At 43.5% G+C, this 26,464-nt stretch overlaps 1 protein-coding gene across 1 annotated transcript; it reads right to left on the reverse strand.

Moving 5' to 3' along the window:
- Positions 1–5,419: 5,419 nt before the first annotated feature.
- On the reverse strand, positions 5,420–25,662 carry TMX2 (thioredoxin related transmembrane protein 2). The gene is made up of 8 exons (XM_089683725.1): positions 25,408–25,662; positions 17,471–17,531; positions 14,837–14,950; positions 14,061–14,137; positions 12,562–12,668; positions 9,250–9,315; positions 7,080–7,209; positions 5,420–6,179 (listed from the first exon to the last, which is right to left on the reverse strand). Exons 1-8 carry the CDS (start codon positions 25,594–25,596, stop codon positions 6,039–6,041), a joined length of 885 nt encoding a protein of 294 aa, XP_089539851.1. The 5' UTR covers positions 25,597–25,662; the 3' UTR covers positions 5,420–6,038.
- Between the last annotated feature and the right edge of the window lie 802 nt (positions 25,663–26,464).

Here is a 26,464-nt window from a genome sequence, read left to right on the forward strand (position 1 = left end):
TGGAACAGGGTGGCCGTCTTCCATCCACTACTCCATCCATCTGGACCATCCAGGGTTGCACGGCACTCATCAGTGAACAGGACTGTTAGTCTTCATATATTTTTCTGCCCAATGCAGCCGTTTCTGCTTGTGAGCATTAGTTAGTGGTGGCCGAATAGAAGGTTTATGCACAGTTGCAAGACTCTGGAGGACTCTACACCTTTATGTCCGTGGGACTCCAGAGGCACCAGCAGCTTCAAATATCTGTTTGCTGCTATGTAATGGTATTTTAGCAGCTGCTCTCTTGATCCGATGCATGGATCTGGCAGAAATCTTCATCAATGTTCCTTTATCTGCACGAACCTGTCTGTGCTCTGAATCAGCAACAAATCTCTTAATAGTGCGATGATCACGCTTAAGTTTTCGTGAAATATCTAATGTTTTCATACCTCGTCCAAGGCATTGAACTATTTCACTCTTTTCGGCAGCAGAGAGATCCTTTTTCTTCCCCATATTGCTTGAAAATGGTGCTCTGCTTAATAATGTGGAACACCGTCCTTTAGTAGTTTTTCCTTAAATTGGGCTCACCGGCCAATCTAATTATCACAGGTGTCCAAGATTGTTTTCAATGATCAAAAGAGCCCTGACACACAATGCCATCCATGAGTTAAACTGAAAAACAAAATATTTAATCTTTGTGACACTTAAATAGAATTTGCATAATAATTTGGAATGGTGTATACCACGTCCACCGCCGCCCCTCTGTCCAAGGTTTTGCTCACCTCCTCATAAAAAGAAATCAGATTTGTTTGAAAACTTCTGTCTTTCATGAATCCATGCTGTCTGTTGCTCAAAATATTTTTTTTCCAGCAAGAACTCATCTATATGGACTTCTTTATTTGATTATTTTATTATCTCCAATATCTTCCCAACTATAGAAGTTAAACAGGTCTATAATTACTTGGTAAAGATTTTGACCCCTTTTTAAATATTGGCACCACATTGGCCTTACGCCAATCCAGTGGTACTATGCACTATAAACAAAAAAAGACCAACAATTTTGTCATATCTTTTGCAATCTGTCATTCATTTTAAATTTTTGCGGCCTTTATTTCCTTTTTTGCTTATTCTGTTATATTCTTTGTAATGTGCAAACGATAATAGCGTTCCTTCATTTTTATATTTATTAAAAGCTCTTTTCTTATTATTTATAGCTTTTTTAACTTTAGCCGTAAGGCACATAGGTTTTATTTTTAGCCTTTTAAACTTGTTGCCCATGGGAATATATTTTGCAGTGTGTTCACATAGTCTTTTGAAGAACACCCATTTCTGTGTTGTGTTCCTCAATGCCTATATTCCCGATGCCTTGGAAAATTAACTCTTTAATTTTTCCCGTATGTGCTTGATGTTTACAGCTAACAAATGAAATCATGTTATGGTCACTGCTACCCAGATGTTCTTTTATATAGACAGTTGTAATACACTCTGCATGGTTTGAGATTACCAGGTCCAGCAGAGCATCATTCCTAGTAGGGGCTTCAATGAACTGTACCATAAAATTGTCCTGTAGTAGATTTATAATTTTTTGCCCTTTAACTGTTCCTGAAGTGCCATTACACCAATTTCCGGGTAGTTAAAATCCTCCATTAATATCGCTGGCCCAGCCCTTTCGATCTCTGCAAGGAGCTGGGTCTCCACCTCCTCATTAACACTAGGAGGCCTATAATAAACTCGCATTACCGTTTGTTGTACGCACCCCCATGTTCAGTTCCACCCATAAGACTTCAGCCTCAACACACTCTCCATAAACTAGGTTCTCTTTCACACTCGCTCTGAGATCACTTCTCACATAGAGACAGACACCACCACCTTTCCTTTTTACCCTGTCTCTCCAAAAGAGAACATAGCCAGGAATATTAATGGCCCAGTCATGTGAAGAATGAAGCCAAGATTCAGCAAAGCTATGAAATCATAGCTCTCTTCATGCATCTCTTCCAACTCACCTATTTTGCTTGGCAGACTTTAGCATTGGTGCACAAACCCTTTAATTCAATGACACCTTGTGCACACGTATTTTGCATGTTTTTTATTTTCATGCAAATGGTACCAATTCCACTGATTGTTTATAACATGGGAACCTTCTTATCTGCCATAGCCTTCCCCCCACCTTTCGCCATTCCATCCACCAATAAGGACTGACCCCTATCTGATCTGTCTACCCCGTTATCTAATTTTCCCTCCCCCCTCAATCCTAGTTTAAATACTCCTCCAGCCATCCCATAAACCTCTCCCCCAGCACAGCAGACCCCCTTCCATTTAGGTGCAGACCATCTCTAGCATATAGGTTGCACCCCAATGATAAGTCAGCCCAGTGCTCTAGAAACCCATCTCCTCTCTTACACCAAGTCTTCAGCCATGCATTGAGTTCTCTAATCTCCCCATCTTTCAAGAGTTGTGCATGGCACAGGCAATATTTCAGAGAGTATCACCTTGGAGGTCCTTCCCTTCAACTTACAGCCTAGTTCTTTAAATTGATTCTTAAGGAGCCTCCACCTTCCATGTATTCTGTCATTGGTTCCAACATGAACCAAGACAGTCGAGTCATGCCCAGCCACTCCCAGTAATTTATCAACCCAGTCCAGTGTTAAATACTTATTTTACTTGCTGTATATACCCCCAATATATGCACATTCCCCATGCTTTATTCATTTAAAGACCCTGCAAGTACAGAATTTTGGCTGTACTTGCTGTACTCAGTTCCTGAGTCCTGTTGCGGGCTGACAACACAGCTTTTTTTTGTGAATGGAGTGATGTCAGCTCTGTCCAAGAGACAGACATATTGTATAGATTAGAAACCATGCACACGTCCATTATACAAGATCAGCAGGCATGGTCCATAAGATACTTCATCCAAACAGCTAAAGGGATATAGGCTTCACTTTTACCTCACAAAATATTTCTGATTTTGACCTGTTGTGATACACAAATCATAATTCTCAGTCCTGTACACCCAAATTAAACATTAAAGTGTTACTAAACCCCAGACCCAGCATTCACTATATCCAGTCTCCCACAGTACAAACAACATGGAAGTGCAATTATTTAAGTAAATATAAATTGCTAAATGCTTTTTCTCATCAAACAGTTAGCAGTCTTGTGACATGTTAAAGTTTGTAGGAGGAGTTTTAATTCTGCTCTAGGAAGATGCAGGACCCCGACCTATGTCTGGATAGTGCCGATTGGCCCTGTGCTGATCACATTTACTCTCCCAAGAAAAAAAAAAAAAAACAAACCCTCTAGCAATACACACCAAACTGAGCATGTGAAGAGTGACTCAACACGATATGTTTTATCATGAGATAAGAGGGGGACACTGGAAGAAGGGGAGAATCAGAAAAGTCCGGATCAAACATCGTTTTTACACAATGCAAAGGATTAACCCCTTAGATTCCACAGTGAGTATAACAAGCATGCTTTACTGCATATACAGACTGATTTTACTGTTTTGGATTTAGGAACACTTTAAAGTGGAACCAAAGTCTTTTACCTAAAAATCGGTAGCTCTGTTTTTATTGCAGAAGACAGTATTTGTCTCCTCTACCATTAAGGCCCGTTACACTGACAGTCCGCTTGGATCCACCTGCCATTTTTCTTTCTAGACTGGCCCGATCGGACCATCCATAGCACTCTATGGACCAGCGGGTGTGAGAAAACATAGAAAACATGTGTCCGCTTGCACCCACCGACATCTGCTCCAATCCTCTACGCTAAAAATAGACAGATAAGGATCCGTTCCCCGTCCGTCTGGTGGATCAGATAACAGTTGGGTGGAAACTGACAGGAGGTCCATTTTCACCCAACCACTCGATAGAAAACAGTGGGCTGTATCTGCTCTGCAGTAGCAGAGCAGACACAGACCTGTCATCCGCTTGCTCAGCAAGGATTAGTGGGTAAGATCCCCTGCTGAGCAAGTGGATCTGCTGACAGGTCTGCCCCGTCTGAAAAGGACCTAAAATGTCTGCCTTGCTTGCTAGCAAACAGGGAAGGGATAACCTATCTATCAAGGCATGGCAGCATGGACCCACCTCTGAGGGAGCTTAATTATCTTGCCCTACAATCCTAGTAGAATGCCGTGATGATGTCAACATCTCTATCCATCAGGGACCACCTATTGACTGAAGATCCTCCAAAAGAAGAAGAAGAAAAAAAAAAAAAAAAGGGAAATCAGTGTGCTATGTACCTGACCTGAAGACTTTAAACAGCAGACTGTTGATGGAGACCTCCATGGGAAGAGAATATGGAATACAAGCATTTATATGCTTCTGAAAGCCATTGTTTCTGTAGTACTTCCTTACATGGGTCAACAAGGATCCTCTTCAAGGTGAGAATTGAATTATATATGTTGCACCTTCTTAGATAGGTGCTAGGATAAGTTTGATTTAATGCAGGCTCATTGTATTCAGTGGAGCTGTGTATATTTTTGACTGGGTAATTTAGCTTGCCTTGCTGCAACCAGTGTGACTGCAATTAATTTGTTACATCTGTTCAGTGTTCTCAGACTGATAGCTGCCTCTGCTTTCCTGAAATTACTAGAACCTTTCTGAATTATAGGTGTGGGACTATGCAGATGGCAGCCTGAATTTTTAGACAGCCCTGGCCAAGGGAGTCAAGGCCCTGAAGGATGCTGGGTAACTGTATATGTTCTCTGGGCACACTGAGCTCTGAGTCTTTTCCTGTTGGAGAACACAGCCTAAGAGGGACTGTTTGCTTCCCTGGGTTATCCTCCCATATGTTTGCTGTTCTTGAGGCTTCAGGTGGGCAACCTGAAGGCCTAGATGTGGAAGGTGTAAAGAGTTGACTAAGGGGCTCTCTGCTGAAGATCTAGTCTGGTATCATTGGAGGAAAGTGTCAGTTGGAAGGAGGCAACCAGGTTGTCCTGGACCTTTTGTGAGTACAGACTGCTGAGATATCTTAGAGACATTTTGGGCAGCTGCCACCCCACCACTCACCTGCTAGAGCATCAGCGATGTGTTTACTAAATGGGACACTGGCTGGTGTCCTGAAGTGGTCAATCTATCTAGTGATCTGTGAAGGGACTTTTGTTCTTGTTTGTTGTAATGAAGGAAGCCGGTGTGCCATTACTGTTCTACCACATGTCAAGTCCACAGTTTGATATATGCAGATACATCTGCTTCAGCCTAACTGAAAGGAGTTTTGTCCTCAATTTGTACATAGTCTTTGGAGTATTCCACTCAATTCCCCTATCCAAGTTGACCAAAAATAAAACACCCCCCCAGACCAGTCTTTGAAGAAATGAGTGACTGTGTTCATGTGCTTGTCTGCAGGGCAATCCATTGGCAAAGTACCTGGGCAACTTTCCAATGGAATAGTGCTCCATATATAAAAATACATTGTTTATAATATTACAAAAATACGCATGTTAATTTAATTCCTGATTTATTGATAAAACTCTAAACTGTTATTATGCATTTTCTAACAGGGGTACCCTAAGAGTACACATACTAGTGATGTTAACGCAGGACATCAAACAATTTCACATGGACAATGTCCTGTAGTGCAAACCACCCACGTACAATATGTCATTCCATCTAATAAAAGGAAAGCCATTAACAAAAGAGTGGGCCTCAAGTATCAAAATGCCTCAAATGAGAATTCCTTATTGCGCTTTGCCAATCTGGTTCAAAGCCTTCAACCAGCAGCTGCAAAACAGAATGTTTCTGTGCAAGACATAGTAATGAATGAGGCTCCAGTAGAGGGGTTCTTGGGACTATTTCTATATCAGGGCGTTTAAGGGGAAGAGGGAAGAAAAAAAAAATAAAATATTGAGGATCGTTGATTAGAATTGTATCCTAAGATGGAGACAGCTGTAGGCAGACGTTAATGAAGGTATCCAGTTTTTTGAGGAGACTGCTTCAATGCCATATGCGAAGACTGTTGTATAGGATGGGACAGCTTGCAGAAGGCAATACTAATGGAGTGTCAGTTTGTATTCTATGTACACCTCCATCTCTGAAAGCAAGATGACAGTCCCATGGAGGTTATTGGTCCTTCTTGCTTTCTTTTGGAGAGTTTTCTATTTCAGCTACCTCCGACTCTTGCTGGGGCTCTTCTTGGTTCTTTCCGAACTTCTTTGCTTTCTGGTAAAGTTCGTTTAGATTGAACTCTCGGATGACATTTTCCTTGAAGGGATGAAAAAGAAAAAAAAAAAAAGGGTAATAGAAATCAGACTCCAATAGATTGGGAAAAAAATAAAATAGGAAAGTATGATAAAATATGACCTATTTCCTTTCCTTGTATTGAGACAGAACAGAAAAATTGTCTGTTTTAATATATATATTTTTTTTTATTGGCTCCTGCCACTTAGAGGCATGTGCTATAACTAAGCTGAACGCAAGGTAAACAGGCTCTGTACTGATCTTAGACAAAAACAGCAGCAAAACCAGCAAATACTATCTAGAGGTGAACACCCCTTTTAGGGCTCTATTCACTTCACACTATGGAATGGTCTATATTAAATTCAAAATATTAACAACATACAAGGGTATCCATAGCTCTGCCCTGGGCTACATCACCAGTCTCCAAATATCACCCAAACCATCCTCTCCGCTCCTCCCCAGACCTCCTGCTCTCAAGCTCCCTCGTCTCCTCCAGAACCTCTGCCATCCTCTAGAACTTTCTACCACAATCTGTCCAGCCATCTCCTATTCTGGCCACCTTCAGGTAAAAACCTCATCTCTTCAGGGAAGCCCATCACACCTCCAATTAACAAATGAACACACACAGATATAACCTTTTGTACCATTTGCCCCACCCTATTCGATTTTAAGCTCTTATGAGCAGGGCCCGCCGAACCCTCTTGTAACTATAATATCTAAAATAAATTAATTATAATACCCACACACAGATTGTAATCGCATATAATGTAGGAACTGTGATCCTTCACTGTATGAATGAGGGCCTGCCCATGTTCAGGGTCAGAGCAGAGAATGAAATAAAGCATGTATTCTTTGCTATTATACTCCTCTAGACAAAACAAATTCAGCTTGAAAGATAAAGTTTACAAAATTTTGTCTGGTTACCTGAGTGAAAGTCCAAGATACAGCACGTCCCTTTTTATCAACCTGTGGTCGACGCAATACCTCCTTTCCACCTTGAAAGAGGATTAGTGTAGGAAGCTGCTTAGAAAGCGGTGAGGTACTAACACCATACCTACAACAACAACGCCGTTGATTTAAAAAAAGGACCAAAAATAAGATGTATAATTTAGACAGCTATAAAAAACGTAAAGTATTGCTAAAAAGAGAAAAAAGTAAAAATTACAGAAAGGAAAAAAAAAAAAATAACCCCCCCCCAGGTGGATGCAGCATCTATCCAATGCTGCTTCTCTTCCCCACCACCTCTATATCGAGAACTGAGTGATCAAAGACAGCAGATTGTTCAGCTCTCAGTCTTCTGACTCTCTGCTCTGCCTCTCCAGCACTCATTGGAGCGTAGGGCTGTGCAGAGGGCAGGAGCAGCTGGCACAGTCTCCCTGCAGCTCACCGAGAGGCTGAGACACATGCTAGTCAGGCATCTGGGTGGATCCCAACAAGAATAACAGATCACCATTCTATGAACCCCCACGTTACTCTTATTTGAGATTTATGGCAATCCTTGTAACTGTTATTTTTCTGAGAAGCTAGGCAGAAGTGAAAAGCCAAGAGATTTACTTGCAGGCTCAACAGGTAGTAAAACTGTCAACAGCATTAATAGCAGTTTGTGTCACATTCTAACACATTGCATCATGTAAGTAATTTTTCTCATTTTGCCCAGAGTCCCACTTTAATTCTTACTTGGTAAACTTAAAACAGAGCTCTGCCCAGAAGGGGAATTCTGCTTTAATGCCTCGTCCCCCTCTCCCCGGTTAAAGATTGGCACCTTTGGGGAGTGGGTATTTTGACAGGCACCTGCTCCCATTTCCGCTGCAATCACCTAGGCCAGTGATCTCCAAACTGTGGCTCTCTGCTTGCCTTTATCTGGCCCTTGGGGCACTATTCCTGCCACTGACCCCAAAAACTGGGGCACGATTCCCCCCACTGACACCAGTGGTGGGGCACGATTCCCCCCACTGACACCAGTGGTGGGGCACGATTCCCCCCACTGACACCAGTGGTGGGGCACGATTCCCCCCACTGACACCAGTGGTGGGGCACGATTCCCCCCACTGACACCAGTGGTGGGGCACGATTCCCCCCACTGACACCAGTGGTGGGGCACGATTCCCCCCACTGACACCAGTGGTGGGGCACGATTCCCCCCACTGACACCAGTGGTGGGGCACGATTCCCCCCACTGACACCAACAATGGGAGGCATTATTCCCCCCACTGACACCAATGATGGGGCACTGCTCACTTCCACCAATGCCAGGATATTTTCTACTCTCACTGGCCACAGTCCGGCCCCCCTAACGTCTGAAGGATAGTAAACTGGCCCTTTGATTAGAAAGTTTGGAGACTCCTGACCTAGGCTATCGGAAGTGGGAAGTTATCCTCCCTCCTCCCCAAGTGACAGGTCCCAGAAGACCATGGGACCATTCGTAAGGCACAGCACTACTCGTGCATGGACAGTGGGCACCCATCTGTAAAGCTGCAAGCTGTCATAGCTGGGTGCCCACACCTGGAAGAGAGGATGGCTGGTGAAACCAGCTGCAGCGAGAACACCACTAGATCCTGGAACAGGCGAGAGTGTTTTTAAAAAAAAAAAAAAAAAGTCAGTTTTTGTAGGTACTGACTTTTTTTTCAAATTTTGATAGATTTGCTTTAACTGAATTTTGTGCTTTATAATATCTGCAGCCAAAACAGATGAGTTGTGGATCTTCCAACTGTCCTCAAGTCTACAACAAACTCTACTTGTTATGAGCTTGGACTAGGATCTGAACCCAAAGTGTGTGAGCCTGCCAGGAAGTTGTCACCATAAGCACTGGCAACATACGATTGGCCCAGGACAGGTGACAGGTTCCTGGCGGGACTCACATATGGGTCCAGATCCCAGTCCGAACAAACCCAGGCTCAGCCCTATTTACCACCATAGTAATGTACTTTCATTTCATGGTGTATAAAATACATCTAGATAGATATGTGACTAGGACTTATTTCTGGACTCCAAGTCCTCTAATATCTTTCAAGAAGAGTTCATCACTCAATTGTACATTACACAAATATCCACCAAAACATGTATACTGCAGGAAACCGTGTGGAATGATGCTTACCTTGTGCTGACATCAGGATACCGGCCTATATCAACCTTCCCAAACTTCAGACCAGCACAATTGTACCTATTAAAATGCAGCAAGATACAAGGATTAGGATGTAAAATGCCACCATACCTCCCCAGACATTGACCTGTCATGGCAACAACAGTTACTAACCCCTGTGCAGGGTAATGACCTACCTGAGGATTAGCTGCTAAACTGCGTGCTATTAGAACAGAGGCTCCTGGCACAGGACAAGCCATGTACAGTTGTGTTTAAAATAGTGTGTTGAAAAAAGTGAATAAAGCTCAAAATCCTTCTAATAGCTTTTATTTCCATACATACAAAATCATTGGGAACACTACACATTCTATTCCAAATCAAAACATGAAAAATATCAAATTTGTGTTATTACTCTAAAAAAAAAAAAAATTGAAGAAAAGTGAATATTAGACTGTTCAAAAAAATAGCAGTGTTTGTATTCTTCTTTACAAACTCAAACATTCACTATATAAACTGAAACTGTTTGAAGATTTTGCTTTCCTTTGAATCACTTAATGAATATTTAGTTGTATAAGCACTGTTTCTGAGAACTGCTGTACATCTGTGTTGCATGGAGTCAACCAACTTCTGGCACCTGTGAACAGGTATTCCAGCCCAGGATGATTGGACTACATTCTACAGTTCTTCTCTATTTCTTGGTTTTGCCTCAGAAACTGCATTTTTGATGTCACCCCACAAGTTTTCTATTGGATTAAGATCCGGGGATTGGGCTGGCCACTCCATGACGTCAATCTTGTTGTTCTGGAACCAAGATATTGCACGTTTACTGGTGTGTTTGGGTTCTTTGTCTTGTTGGAACACCCATTTCAAGGGCATTTCCTTTTCAGCATACGGCAGCATGACCTCTTCAAGTATTCTGATGTATTCAAACTGATCCATGATCCCTGGTATGCGATAAATAGGTCCAACACCGTAGTATGAGAAACATCCCCATATCATGATGCTTGCGCAACCATGCTTCACTGTCTTCACAGTGTACTGTGGCTTGAATTCAGTGTTTGGGGGTCGTCTGACAAACTGTCTCCGGCCAATAAACCCAAAAAGAACAATCTTAAATTCATCAATCCACAAAATGTTGCACCATTTCTCTTTAGGTCAGTCAATGTGCTCTTTGGCAAATTGTAACCTCTTCAGCACACGTCTTTTTTTCAACAGTGGGACTTTGCGGGGGCTTCTTGCAGATAGCTTGGCTTCACATAGGCGTCTAATTGTAACAGTACTCACAGGTAACTTTAGACCTTCTTTGATCTTCCTGGAGCTGATTGTTGGCTGAGTCCTTGCCATTTTGGCTATTCTTCTAACCATTTGAATGGTAATTTTTCGCTTTCTTCCACGTCTTTCAGGTTTTGGTTGCCATTTTAAAGCATTTGCGATCATTTTAGCTGAGCAGCCTATCATTTTCTGCACTTCTTTATATGTTTTCCCCTCTCCAATCAACTTTTTAATCAAGATACGCTGTTCTTCTGAACAATGTCTGAAATTCTAAGGAAAATGGGTCGTTCCAGAGAGAAATGCACTGTAACCAGCATGTACAACATTTGCTGCCTTCCTTCCTTAAATAAGGGCAATAATTGCCACCTGTTTTTCAAAGAATGAATGACCTCACTAATAGAACTCCACACTGCTATTATTTTGAACATGCCCCTTTCAATTAGTGATTCAATTACACAGAAGCAGCAGCATGCATGTCATGACTGTTGGATTTCTATTACTCTACTACACCTGCTAGTAAATTATTTGCCATGTAGAAATATCATTTCTGCCAAAAACAGTGATGAGGTTAGTGATGTCTGACTGCTATTATTTTGAACACAACTGTATGTAGCAGAATGGGGGTTAGTGCTGGGGCTAGATTCAGGGGAATAGGTTCTTGTTAGGTCTACTTTAGGAGCTGCATTCAATCTGAACATCGGCCATATCTTCAGTCTTGCACAGTTTTACAGGCTCCTCTTGTACTGAAAATTCTCACTTTGATTTCCCAGCAAACTCATAACAAAGCATGCATTAAAAGCTACAGCAAGTCAGCTAGAGCCCACCGCATTTCCTGGCTGGAGGACATCCAGCTTTATCTAGCCCTTTCCAACCCCCAGCCTGACTGTCCCTGGCTTGTTCCTTTCATTCACTGGATTTCATTCTTTTAATCATGGAGATGAGAGAAAAAAAATCTCATGTAGGTGTTAACTAAGTGGGTCTGCAGGCGAATTCCGTCACCTAGAAATGCCCAATCACGATGGACATCCACCCACCAATACAAGGTTTATATAACTCCTCCCAACAGTCTGCCCACTGTTTGCATAAGGGCTGAGGGCTCTTGAGGAGCACCAAAGCTACGTTCCCACTTATGCAGGTGGTTGCTGCTGCGGGATCACACCTGTTCCCACACCCCTACGTTCACTTATGCTGGTGGTTGCTGCTGCGGGATCACACCCGTTCCCACATCCCTACGTTCACGCTTATGCTGGTGGTTGCTGCTGCGGGATTGCATCCATTCCCACAGGCAAAAAATGTGCTGGGTATCATTCATCCCAGAAGCCAGAGGACATCTTGTAGCTAATAATTCTGACATGAACTACCACTGGGTGGGAACAGGCACTGCCATCACCAGTGACACTAATACAGTGGTCAGTGATCATACTATACACTAACTGTACTAATGACACTGGCTGGGAAGGGGTTAACATTTCAGGGTAGTTAAGGGTGTGCCTAACAAGTTATTGTATGCTGCTTTTTTACTAAAAATCTGTTTCCTCTCCCTGCTCTGCAGGGAGAAGAAAAAGATTTTTCATTCTGTACAGAGCCCTGTGTTTGGGCACAGCCAGTCAGCAGGCCCCAGCTATAAATCATTGGCCCGGGACCTACTGACAAAATGCCGCCGTGGCTAATCACAGAAGGAGTCGCCAGACAGCGGGTGCCTGTGCACCCTGGGCCTGGAAACAGGCAGTGATGTACAGGTACGTCACTGTGCCCGTAGGAGCCACCTGGTACACAGCACAATGCGGGCTGGTGGTCCTAAAGAGGTTAAACATGCCATTAGCAATCAATATTTAATGTGCAGAAAATTTGAAAAATTCAAGTTTGCAGCTCATATAGGGTACAATTCTACAGGGAAGTTTTGCAGTGCGTTTTTTGAAAATCCAATCAATTAAATTATAGGACTGAAGAAATTATTATATTATGAAAAAGCTCAGAATAACTTTTTGATACATCTCCATTCCAAGTTTAGCTACTCTCCAATCAATAGCAAGAAAAAGTAAAAATGACACATACTTCAAGGACAGCTCGGCATAGATGGGTGCAAAGGACTGGCACTCGGACGACCAGTTGGCGAAGAATTCTACCAGCCATGTGACCCGACGATCAGACTGCATCTCCTCCTGAGGATAGGAAAAGGTAGTAAAGAATAAATTAAGTGATCTAGAGGGTTGCACTATCCATAGAACAGAAGACCAAGTTTTGTATATATCTTCGGTGTCTCTTGAACTATAATTTCACTTTTGCAGCCAAATTGGAATACACCTACTGTATGTTGGTTACATGTTCCCAGTCATAGCATAAATTTTAAAAAAATCTCTTATCTTTTTACTTGCTGAGAAATATTAGTCTTCCCCTTTTATGAAATGTAAGGAAGGGGCTGGAGAGTTAGTTAGCATAAAGTGATTTTAAAGGATTTTTTTTTTTTTTTTTTAAATAAAACCTGTTATAACTTGCTCTGTGTAATGGTTTGGCACAGAGCAGTCCCGATTCTCCTCTTCTCAGGTTCCCTGCCATCCCTCTTGGCTCCTCTCCCCCACTGAGTACCTCCATAGCAAGCCACATGTTATGGGGGCACTTGTTTGTGCTTGCTCTCGAACCGGCTCTATGTGTCCATAAGACAAAAGTACGCAGCTTGATCCTACCACCCCTCACTGGTTGTGACTGACAACCAGTGTGGTGTTTCAGCCAATGAGGAGGGAGAGACACGCTGCTCTCATGCACATCTCTGAATTGGGCTCAGGTAAGTAGAAGGGTGGGCTGATGGTTTTTTTAACCTCAATAAAGGCTTTTTGCCTTAGGGGAAAAAAAAATCTTCAGGCTTTAGAGCCACTTTAAAGTGGTTTAAAAACTTGACTTACAAAAACAAAAAAAAACCAATATCTTCTCCCTGCAAGGTAATATAATGTGCATCGCATACTAGCACATTATGAAAGACTTACCTTTGAATGAAGCCCTCCAGCAGCACCATTGCAAAAGGCTTCCATTTTCACTTGGCTGCTTGAATGGCCGAACTGCCGATGATGTTTCGGCCGTGGCACACAGCTCTGAAGGAACGGCACAGGTATGCCATTCCTTCAGGTGTATTGACACCGGCTGCTGCTCCATAAAATAGCTTCTAAACCATTAAGGTTTAGTAGAGATTAATTTTACCTACAGATCAGCATTATTATAAGCTCACCGGTAGGTAAAAAAAAAAATAAATATATATATATACACAAAAAAAAAAAAAAGGGACTTTACTACCATATAAACGCTGTCTATACTGTGCTGGCCATTATCAGTTGTAAATTAGATGTGCGCACAGTCTGTTCTAACAATGGGTTAAAGATCACAAGGCTTAGGTGGTGTATTTTATAAATAATGCACTTACCAAAAAAAGTAAACAAAAAACACAAAAGAAAAAAAAAAAAAAAAAAGACAAAACAAACACCACAACACATACACAATGCCTAGGTCAGATCCCCAATTAAACATTGAAAGCCATTATCAGCCACATAATTCATCCAATTTACCTCTATTGTTTTGTCATTGAAATACTTGATATGTTCAGGACCCATATATAGCGGAGGCTTGCATGTCATGAGAAAAACTACAAAAAGGAGAGAAAGAAAAGGAAATTAAAATGAACAAGGAACATTCATATTATATTCTTAGATATGTGATGTGGAGGTTAACAAAAATATCGGAGCATGCGGGGACCAAATGCTCTGTAGCTCCCAGTAGCCCAAGCTGGACACAAATACCCATTCACCTATCCATCCATGCAAAGTCCAATATCTAACTTCTGGAAGGCTTTACGGAAATCTAATGGGGCCACATTAAAAGAGGAAACCAGCAGCAGGGATCTGTGGATTAGATCTTTTTCAAAGAAAGGCAAGCTTTTAAAGAAGAAGCAGCAGAGAAAATAAATGCACAGGTATGCTTTTGTACCTTTTTAATAACAATTTGAGTTTAATTGCATAAATCACATTAACCCTTTATCACAAGACATACTGTAAATAAAGTGTAAGTCTATTAGACAGTTATACTGCGGACAACATAGAAATTTCTATATTGGAGGTCCCAGCTCCACCAGTCTGTTATAGCCTGTATTAGGTATCTCACTCACTGTGCTAGATTCTGAACTTATTTATATTACAATTTTATGTTGCAATGTACTGAGAAAGAAAAGTGAGACACCAAAGTAAGGTGGGTAGAAATCTAAAAATTCAGAAGGCAAACCATAGAGGTGCCCGATTTTACATCCAGCCTAGATAAATGCAAATCCCCACAAGAACAGAGCACTCACCTAGGCACAGTGTGACATACAGCAAACCCATACGCAGGTCCAGGCGGAAGAACAAAATCGTATTGGCCACTTTACTAAACATGAAGATGTTCCCAATATGCTGTTCAATTGTAACTGAAATCAGAATAGTGGAGAAATTAAGTCGTTAGAGCAACAGCTGCAAGTAACAAGAGGCTGCAGAACCTACAGTGTACCCAACCCCTAGCACAAACAATGCAGCTTACAAGTCCTTAGATGTGATCAGTTTGTTAGCGGTTTGGTTTTTTTTTCCAGGCTTTTTCTCTATTCCAATTTGAAAACTCTGCCAGTAACACATTTGAGCTTAGTGTACACCTGCATTGCTCTCTGAAAAGTAAAGGATATCTCTTTTCATAGAGGGGTACAGGTGCGGCTGACAGGTAGCCAGGAGGTGATACGGATTCTCTTGAATGCCTGTTTTTTTTTTTTTTTTTCTTTGTTGTTCACTGGGAATACCATGGCACTAGCTTAGCATTTGGATCACAGTTGTGGTATGGCCACATTCACTTGAATAGGTTGTGTTTGGCGGCCATACTGCCAGCTGATTGTGTCCAGTAAAATATTTTGCATCGAGTGTAATTTAATCCAGAAGACTGGGGACATTTTGTGGAGAAGAAAGCATACTGGGGGGAGCTGTGTGTACCTGTTAGAGAGATTCGCTCTCTATTGTCCTGATCAGTCATCGGGAAGGAAAGGCAGGGTAAGCCCAAAATGTTGAGCTGCCACCAGAACAGGAATAGAAGAATGAGGACACCTGTTCCCATATCAATCTAAGAGGGGCTTTCCCTCACATTGGAAAGATATCCTCTCAATTCCTACAGGGCAGGATGTGAAGGGAAATCTCCCAAATGAAATCTAGATCTATCCAAAACGGAGCTCATATTTCCTCCCCCCACATACCCCCTTCTCCTGACTTCTCTGTCAAGATCGGTGGCACAACTATCAATCTGTTCCCCCATGCCAGGGCGCTGGGTGTTATCTTGGACCCTGAAGTCTCCTTTTGGCCCGACATCCAATCCTTGTATAAAGTTTGGCACCTCAGCCTCCACAACATCTCCAGAATATGCCCCTTTCTGACCAGTGACACCACATACCTAACTCACTCCCAGTTTACCTCTCGCCTTGACTACTGCAGCTCCCCCCTCCTTGGCTTACCTCTACATAGGCTATCGCCCCTCCAGTCCATCACAGACATTGCTGCCAGATTCATCCACCTTACCAACTGTTCAGTCTCTGCCAGTCCCTCCAGTGGCTCTCGCTCACCCAATGAATAAAATTAAAAAATACTAACAACTTAAAAAGCCAGCCGGCCCCCAGCTACATCACTAACCTAGTCTCACAATACCAACCTAACTGCTCTTGGGCCCTCCCAAGACCTCCTGCTCTCTAGATCTCTTTTAACCTCCTTCCATGCTAGACTCCAGGACTTCTTCAGAGCCTCTCCCATCCTCTGGAATTCTTTAGCCCAATCTGTCTTACTATCTCCTAATCTATTCATCTTTAGACGATCCATGAAAACCCGTCTCTTTAGAGAAGCCTATCCTGCTTCTAACTAATATACTGTGTTTTACTTTCTCTATCAGCTTATCTCCCACAGTTATTACCCTTTTGCATCACTTGACCCTCCCTCAGATTGCAAGCTCTAACGAGCAGGGTCCTCTGATTCCTCCTATATTGAAACTGTAATGTCTCTCTTTATGTTGTAAAGTGCTGTGGCACTATATAAATCCTGAATAATAATAATAATAATAATAATAATAGATGGCAACAAAACCTGACAGTTGATTTGGCTTTAGACATACCTTAAAAGATAAGTATGGGATTTTATTTATTATTTTTTAAATCCTACTTACCTAGGTGGATGCAGCATCGGTCCGATGTTGCATCTGTCCGCCGATGGTTCTAAGGGTGAGAACTCAACGATCACCTGACTGCTGATTTCTTGCAGATGCTCACTGGAGCACTGGGCTGTGGAGGGGGAGGGAGCAGCTGGCTCAGTCTCTCAGCAGCTCGCTGAGAGACTGAGCCAGGTGCTGCTCTAGACTCTGTGGTGGATCCCGACTTTAAAGTCGGGATCTTCCCCAGCCTGGACCAGCTGAGTGACGTCAGCCAACAGCAGACTTCAGCCCGCTGTAAGCTGAAAATGGGTCACATGAGTGCAGAATGAACTGCACTCCTGTGATCCACAGGAGAACAGACAAAAGAGCTTTGGCTGTACCTCTCCTTTAAGGGTCCAAGGAGGTATAAAAAAAAAAAAAAGCCAGGAGTTAGGTTTTATACCCACAGATAAATGGCTCTTATCAGTGGAATCAGGCCCACAAGCAAAGAATATGTAATAGGTAAAGCTGTGGGCTGCAGAATGAGCACCACCAAGGCATTATGTAATAAGGACGGATTTAATAAAACTGGAGAGTGCAAAATCTGGTGCAGCTCTGCATAGAAACCAATCAGCTTCCAGAAATAATTGCCAAAGCCTTACTGAACAAGCTGATAGATAGTTAGAAGCTGATTGGCTACCATGCACAGCTGCACCAAACTCTTAAAGCTCTGGTTTTTAGTAAATCTCCCCCCAATATCTTACACATGAAACATGGATATCAAACATGAGACACTTACTGCTTCGCCTGTTCTTCATCATAACAATGGCGCTGAGGAACATCAAGATCTCTACTTCTCTCTGGCAAAAACATAAAAATCAGAACATAGAAGAAGATTGTTCTTTATATTTTAAATATATACAGAAAATATCCAGGAAAAAAAGACCAGCTCAAGACTCTCTAGTGGATGTTGCGCCACATGACCACCAGCCTACTAGATCACTATGGATTTCTGAGTGTGGTCCCACAGTCCCACTACTACTACAACTGTAGTAGTGGTGCCACCGGCCAGGAACAGGTAGCGTTGGCCTGCACCCCCCCCCCCCCCCCCAAGAAGAGTCACTAAATTATACATACAAGGCAAAGAAAAACTGTTAAGAACATAACAATGGAAGGGGGGAGAGAGACCCCTCCCCCCTTACAGCTGTCAGCAGACGTGTCTTTATATAGACCATACATATAGGCTGGCCATATATTGCTCATATTTCGGCCTTTTCCTCCTGGCTCAGACAAGACTCAAGCAGTGTATGGCCCTTTTGGCATTGAAGAATCAATTGTTCAATCCAATTTTGTTAAAGGAGCTCATCAGAAAAATTCCAGCCAATCAGATGCAGGCTCCATTCAGGTATTCTGACAGCTGCTGGAGCCAGATATCAAAATACAATAGCCGGCTGGGGTATTTCCTCAGTTTGTAATGTTAGCGTGAATGGAGGAATCTATACAGTTTAAATCTGCCAGATGACTAGTCTGACCCCTTTGGCAGGCATAGCCATGTAAAATATTAAGTGTACTGTGTTTAACCCCTTCACGCCTAAGGATAAAACAAATCTTAAAGACTAAGCACAATTTTGCAACTTTGACATGTGTTAGCAAAACCGTACATATCACAACTACTTTATGCATCCAGGTGGATTAAACCTTGTTTTTTTCAGGACAAACTGGGCTTTCATTTGGTATTAAATATGATGTGAATGATATGCACTTGCAGTAACAGAAGGAAAAAGAGGGTTTCTTCATATACATCATGCCACACTGGAAAAACTTATAATATAGATAAATTAATTTGCTGCAACAGCAGATATGTTGTTTATCTACTAGAATTCCTCTGCTCTAAGCAATATGTGGGACGTACCACTAGGAGGTGGAGAGACCGCCTACGAGAACATGTCTATAACATTGAGAGGTTACAAGGAACATTCTTTATCTCTGCATTATAGACAGCATCACAACAGGGACCCGTCTTCCTTTAGGTTTACGGGTATTGATGTGGTAATCCCACATTGGAGGGGCATGCACAAAACCAGAGTGGTCTCCCAACTGGAAACTAGACATATCTACGAATTAGGCACTTTACATCCTGCCGGGCACAACATTGAAATAGATATGAACTGCTTTATTGACAATAGTTAGCAGTGAATTTGACATACATAATTTTACTATATACATACATTTTATATCTCTATATACTGACATTTATTAACAGTGAATTGGTACACATATATTTTTTATCGCATATATTCCTTTTACCATATATATTTTGGTTTATTATATAAGTGTTATTTTTATGCTCTACTTTGGATTTTACGTATACTTTTTATTAATTGTGGATTTGACTTGTCATTTTTATCAATTTTGAATTTGGCTTGTCATTTTTGTTGCTATCATTAATTTTATTATAGGTGCTTTAATGCCTTATTTTTATTTTATTTTAAGGCGTTGTCTACTTTTTTTTATTAATACTTACCACTTTTTATTAATTTATGTCTCACTAAATTTTGCCGTGGTGAGACCATTAAATATTTCTATTTAATCTAACGTCATAACATCTTTTGAATGTTTGTAGCGGAGTTACACATCAGTATTATTGTATCCACTAACTGTTGGCAGTTTTATTGGCCACTTCTTCCATCATGACAGCTGGGACAATCTGCCTTTAGTGATTTCATATGAGCAATCAATCGTTCTTTCCAATCTCATTAACGCACCTATGTAGCTATCTTTTATCCACATTGTTCATGCATTTTCTATTTCTCAAAACCCATGGCAAAATGGTGCCGCGCATGCGTGCGGACATTCAATGTATTTTGATCTTCGGCAAAATGGCGCCGACGTAATACACGCGTGCTATTTTGCCTATAAATTGACTGTAGTGATTATATGGAGTCATTGGTATCCAACCTCTAAAGAAGTGGTGCGCACGAAACGCATTAGTAGGAGCCAAGACACCATGCCGCCGGCGCCACATGGAGATCCGGCGGCCATATGCTGAACGGTTAGTCCATATCACCCTGATGTCTTTTGTTCTTACTGCATTGGGATTTGCAAATTTGTTAAACAATAAATATCATTACCTACTACACTATGGCCATTTTCTATGGTCTCCTGTGCGGAGCAATTTATTTATAGAGCCCATCTGATCCAGCCATCCTTAAGTATCCAGAGAAGGGAGTCCCTTAAAGCAGGCATCTACACCTGCCCATCCCTTAAAAAGGGATCTCTGGCTAGCTGGATCTACCCGTGAGCTCCTGAAAGCACCACCTTACCTAGAGGAAGGATTATCCTGGATTAGGATCTTACCCAACTCCTAAACGGGACCTCTACAGAGTCATTTAAGTGAGTGCGTAATCTTACCACACTATTTGGAGCACTATTATTGAATTCTACTGCTTATTTGCACAGTGTCACTTAATTTAACATTTATGGACATTACTAATGTTTTTAGCACTGCACCTATTTACTTGGTATTAAATGGTAATAGATCTCTCCAGATTTTTTTTTTTTTTTTTTTAAATCAAAAAGAAAAACGGACCCAAAATAGTAAAAAAAAATAAAAATTTAAATTTAGCTGTATATTTCTTGCTTCAACCATAACCTACCAAAGAGCAACCCAAAATAATTTCTCCTGCTCCTGACGATCGCAGCGATACCACATATGTGTATGTTAGTTGTTTGTACCCGTAGTACAGCCCAGAAACAATAGTGCGCATTTTGCTTTTTTTTTTTTCCTCCTTTATTATCCTGCCACTAACTGATACTAATTTAACAGAACAGACTGCATTTTTCCTGCACAGCACTGTACTGGAAGGCGGCAAAATGCATAAAGAGAAAAAAAAAAAAAAAAAAAATGCACCAGAAAGCACCTGCATGGATCAAAATTGCAGCAGACCCCAGAAAGAAAAAAAACCCGGGAAAAACAGGCTTTTCTTTTTTAACTTTGCCAGGTGACTTGAGTACTACTTTGAAGCATCTCTGAAGCAACTTTCAGGGAATTCCTGGGTAATCTTCCTGTAATGTTGGATCCAAATCACATCAATATGAGGATCAGACTTGGAGGCGACTTCCATTAAAGTCTATGGGTACCAGTTGGATAGAAGTCCCCTTGAAGTAGTACAGGAAGCTTTTCTAAAGTCGAGGTGACTAAAGTAGTGCTAATTAGGACAGCTCTCATTGACTAACATGGGATCTCAAATGTCATGCGACTTGGGGGGGGCGGTCTCACAAGTAGATTCCCAAGTCACAGCAGTGTGAACCGAGCCTTATGTAGCTGAGAACAGATGGAAAAGTGATCACTTATAACAAAAAAGGTATTTAAAATGTTTTTATATCTATACATAAATATTTTGCCTTTCATTTCTATTTTGGAGCCCATTCACACTTGTTTGACTTATGTGACTCTGGGGACCAAAGTCACATGACAAGTTGCACCCAGGGGCGGACTGACCATTTAGAAACTCGGGTACTGCCCGGGGTCAGTAGGGGGCCCCATGAGATGCCCCTGGTACCTTTTTCATAGGCTTTTTTGAGTTTGGGCAAGGACACAGGGGCCCCATGATCCCCTATTGCCCGGGGGCCCCATGAGTTGTCAGTCCACCCCTGGTTGCACCCCATGTTGCCCAATGAGTACCATTCATATCTGTGTGACTTCAAATTGCAGTGACTTGAAAGTAGTTCCTTCACTGCTTTGGTCCAACTTATGCAACTTGAGAGCCATAGACTTCAATGTAAATCCTCCAAAGTTGCGTGAAGGTCGCACCTGAATGATATACATGTGACTTGTGTGCAACTTTGTAGAGCACAAACCATAATCCTTGGACAAAGCCAAAGTCGTATCAAGTCGCAATTTTGAAGTCGCACAAGCAGGGGTGGACTGACAACTCACGGGGCCCCTGTGTTCTCGCCCACACTCAAACCACACCCAAAAAAGCCTATGAAAGTTACCAGGGGCATCTCATGGGGCCCCCTACTGACCTCAGGCAGTGCTCAAGTTCCCAAATGGTCAGTCCGCCCCTGCGCACAAGTGTGAAGGGAGCCTTAAACTGAATAGGTTGTTTTCCAAGGTGAGGTTTTACATACAGTATCTCCCAGAAGTGAGTCCCCCCCTCACATTTGTGTAAATATTTGATTCTATCTTTTCATGTGACAACACTGAAGAAATGACACTTTGCAACAATGTGACGTAGTGAGTGTACAGCTTGTATAACATGTAAATTTGCTGTCCCCTCAAAATAACTCAACACAGAGCCATTAATGTCTAAACCGCTGGCAACAAAAGTGAGTCCACCCCTAAGTGACAAGGTCCAAATTGGGCCCAATTAGCCATTTTCCCTCCCCGGTGTCATGTGACTCGTTAGTGTTACAAGGTCTCAGGTGTGAATGGGGAGCAGGTGTGTTAAATCTGGCATTAGTCACTCTCTCATACTGGTCACTGGAAGTTCAACATGGCAGCTCATGGCAAAGAACTCTCTGAGGATCTGAAAAAAAGAATTGTTGCTCTACATAAAGATGGCCTAGGCCAGGGGTGGGCAAACTTTTTGACTTGAGGGCCGCAATGGGTTCATATATTGGACCCGGGGGCCGAACCAAGAGTAGATGAATGATGTGTATGTGTCATCCATAGTAAGTATAGTAATATTCCCCCATAGTAAGCATAGTAATTAATCCCCCATAGTAAGTCATCCCCCCTATAGTAATTCATCCCCCATATTAAGTCCTCCCTGTGTCAATTCACTTACCTTTGCTCCGCGCGTTCCTCTCGCCGTTCCGGTGTAGCATGAAAATCTGTCTCCTATGAGGATCTGTCCCCCTTGACGTATCTGCGCATGTGTCAGTTTCAGGCATTAGCAGCCAATCCGCGATCTCCGGCACATGCGCAGATACGTCGAGGGGGACATCCTCATAGGAGACAGATTTTCATTCAGGGCGTACTGTGAGAGGAGCCTAGCGGGAGCCTAGCTCCGCGGGCCAGATTAAAAGGTCCGCCGGGCCGTAGTTTGCCCATTGCTGGCCTAGGCTATAAGAAGATTGCCAAGACCCTGAAACTGACTGCAGCACGGTGGCCAAGACCATACAGTGGTTTCACAGGGCAGGTTTCACTCAGAACAGGCCTCATCATGGTCGACCAAAGAAGTTGAGTGCACATGCTCAGCGTCATATCCAGAGGTTGTCTTTGGGAAATAGACGTATGAGTGCTGCCAGCATTGCTGCAGAGGTTGAAGGGGGGGGGGGTGTCAGCCTGTCAGTGCTCATACCACATGCCGCACACTGCAACAAATTGATCAGCATGGATGTCGTCCCAGAAGGAAGCCTCTTCTAAAGATGACGCACAAGAAAACCCGTAAACAGTTTGCTGAAGACAAGTAGACTAAGAACATGGATTACTGGAACCATGTCCTGTGGTCTGATGACACCAAGATCAACTTTTTTGGTTCAGATGGTGTCAAGCTTGTGTGGTGGCAACCAGGTGAGGAGTACAAAGACAACTGTGTCTTGCCTACAGTCAAGCATGGTGGTGGGAATGTCATGGTCTGGGGCTGCATGAGTGCTACCGGCACTGGGGAGCTACAGTTCATTGAGGGAACCATGAATGCCAACATGTACTGTGACATACTGAAGCAGAGCATGATCCCCTCCCTTTGGAGACTGGGCCGCAGGGCAGTATTCCAACATAACGACCCCAAACACACCTCCAAGACCACCACTTCCTTGCTAAAGAAGCTGAGGGTAAAGGTGATGGACTGGCCAAGCATGTCACCAGACCTAAACCCTATTGAGCATCTGTGGGGCATCCTCAAAGGTGAAGGAGTACAAGGTCTCTAACATCCACCAGCTCCATGATGTGGAAGAGGACTCCAGTGGCAACCTGTGAAGCTCTGGTGAACTCCATGCCCAAGAGGGTTAAGGCAGTGCTGGAAAATAATGGTGGCCACACAAAATATTGACACTTTGTCACTTAGGGGTGGACTCACTTTTGTTGCCAGCGGTTTAGACACTATAAAAAAAAAATTTAACCCCTACCCCCACTTCTTAATTTTGGTTATAAAAAATTGCAGATAAATATTTTTTCTTCACTGATGTGCAGTGATTGGCCTGTGCTGGTGGACACCGAGGGAGGGGTCCTTGCACTGCTTTACACCGATGGGGCTGCATTAATGATATCACTGTAAACATCCCCTGTCATAGGAAAGCCGGTTATAGGCTTTCCTTCCTTCAAGCTGTGACCGAGCTGAGGAAAGAGAATGCTGATAACCGTCATTTGCTTACATGTGATCAGACATGACAGATCACATGGTAAAGAACCAGCGCCATTGGCTCTTTACCCTGACCGGTGATGCGCTGTGTCCAAGGAGCATGGCTCATCACCAATCACCGCGCTGGAGACTAGGCGCTCCTTCCTTTTTATCCAAGTCGCACCACAAGGACATGCGTTCTAGAGTCAATTGACGTTACACAATCATATTTGGTGGATGGTCTGCAGTGGTGACACGTGAAAGCATCTACAACACAAGTGGTGTGACCAGGACAACATTGTGTGACGTCCACCACACGCAAGGACGAAAGGCCTGCCCAGCCCTCAATCTACTATATATATATATATATATATCTCAGAAGATGCCAAATAGCCACTCACATGAATAACTTGGAGCGCATGCCTATGAACAGAAACACATCACTGTTCAGTAATTTCCTGGTGACGTTATCCTGCAGACGCGATACAGCGCCATCTTGGGGGGGGGGGGGGGGATTCCAGCTGGTTTCCCCGCATACCTACTATTGTGGCAGGGGACATCACCCCCTAGCCTCCCGAACCCATATTGCTGTGATGGGCTTATTATTTATCATGTGAGCAGCCATCTCTTCTGATTGGTTATATACAGAACCGGCTTCTGCTCATTGGAATAGCCTTCCCTAATGATTGGACGGTTCTGGACTCATTTGTTTGGTGGTTTTCACCTGTCTGCTCATGCTTTCCAGAGCCTACAGTAAATGTAGGCTGTGGATCACTGAAAACCAATACAGATAGGTGCAGTGGGGAAAGGAAGAGGGGCTGTTAGGAGGGAATTATTACAAAGGTGGGGATACCCTTTAAACTGCTACCCCGGATCTCCTGTCTCAGGGTGGCTCCTTTCTAGTGCAGTGTCCTATGGGGCCGGACACCCCCACCCCCTACACTGTGTACAATAGAAACACAGCCCTAGAGCATGAAATAGTACACCCCCTTGATCACACTTCCCCAAGCTCAGAGCCAGCACTGCCCACTGTTAACTCTTTCCTGCAAGGACCAGAAGTTCAGGGAAGCAGCACCGAGAGAGCAGGAGCTAGCCTCATGTTTTTCTACTACTAGAATGGGCTATAGGACTCTTGTAGAACACCATACACACCAATTTACATAATCTAGTTGCAAAAAAAAAAAAACACACACACAACATGTCATGTTTTGTAGTGTCTGATCAACAAACCTCATTGAGGGTGATGTAGAGCGTACGCGGTCCAATGTGATGAATGTGACCTTGTGTGGGAAGAGGGAGAGGTAGCCGCCTTTCTTGGCATGTTGCAAGAGCGGACCCACAACTGCTCCTCCCCAGAGCGCCGCCCCCGCACTTCCCGCCAGCTCCTCCCCAGAACACCGCCCCCGCGCTTCCCCCACCTCCCCTTCCCCAGCCCCTCGTGCCTTCTCACCCAGTCAAAGTCACAGGGGTTGCCGTCCTCCCTCTGACTGGGCAGCGCCGTGCACACTGGGGGGATCTTCCTGACCAGGAGGAATGAGGCGGAGAGCAGCGCCGACAGCAGGTAGTACGGCTGGGAGACCCATCGCCACAGGCCGGGCGCCGCATAGATGAGAGCCAGCAAAGGAGCGATCACCGCCATGGTCAACTGTTCACTGACAGAGACGGCGAACTACCCCCTTTCCAACCAATCAGCGCAGTCTGTCCCCGGCCAATCAGGACGAGCAGAACACACCACACCCCTTGTGGTACACACTGTCCAATAAGACCAAAGTGGGTAAATTCGTCACCGACAGCTAGGGTCATCAGAGGGTAACACTTAGATCCACCCCTTCTCCAGCATGAAGAAGGCGCAACCCCCAGGTTCATCATAGAGCCAATGATTGACCTTAGTTGCAGACGTTTGTTGTGATTGGGCAGCTTTTCCTAGACGTCCCGCCTCTTAGTTCACTGTAAACAAATCAGTGACAGGTACTAGGCTGGGGGGTGTGTTTTTAGATTCACGTTCCTATTGGTGGATAGTAGGTAACACATGAGAACCCCTAGTGTTCTCTACCCCGTGAGCCAATGGTTAGTAGCTGCTCTGGCAGAGGGCTGGTTTTAGTCATGCGTTTCCATTGGCCGGAGGAAAGAAGGAGGAGATATGTGATTGGTCGGCTGGTCGGGAAATATCATGGAGCCGTTCTCGTCCCTCTTCGTCCCCTCAGAGCCGCAGCCTTCTCTCCCGACAGGTCCTCCGGGGGCCCCGCCGTGGTTCCTGGAGGCTTCGGACCGGGGAAGCCTCTGTCGGTGTCCGGGCCTCCCAACTCGTCCGTACCGCCACTGCCTCCGCCACCCTCCCTGTCCTCCGCCGTCCCTGGGGGGGAAGAGGCGTCCAGGAGGAGCTCCGGACCCTTCTATCTGCTCAAAGAGCTGCCTGGTGAGTGCTGAGGGAGACACCTCCTAATGGCAGGTCTAAGGGGGGGAGTGGGGCTTTATCCAGGTATATGGCTCCTATATACTGTGTGTGT

Source organism: Staurois parvus, unplaced genomic scaffold, assembly GCF_062004578.1.
Source record: "Staurois parvus isolate SC_StPar_1 unplaced genomic scaffold, SC_StPar_1.0 ptg000320l, whole genome shotgun sequence".
Classification (NCBI taxonomy): domain Eukaryota; kingdom Metazoa; phylum Chordata; class Amphibia; order Anura; family Ranidae; genus Staurois; species Staurois parvus.

Excerpts from the sequence above, each read along its gene's own strand:
- TMX2 (XM_089683725.1), bottom strand. The coding sequence starts at position 25,596 with ATGGCGGTGATCGCTCCTTTGCTGGCTCTCATCTATGCGGCGCCCGGC. Across the intron at positions 14,951-17,470 it reads GATGAAGAACAGGCGAAGCA|TTACAATTGAACAGCATATT; the intron begins GTAAGTGTCTCA and ends TTCTGATTTCAG. Across the intron at positions 9,316-12,561 it reads TATGCCGAGCTGTCCTTGAA|GTACAATTGTGCTGGTCTGA; the intron begins GTATGTGTCATT and ends GCATTTTAATAG.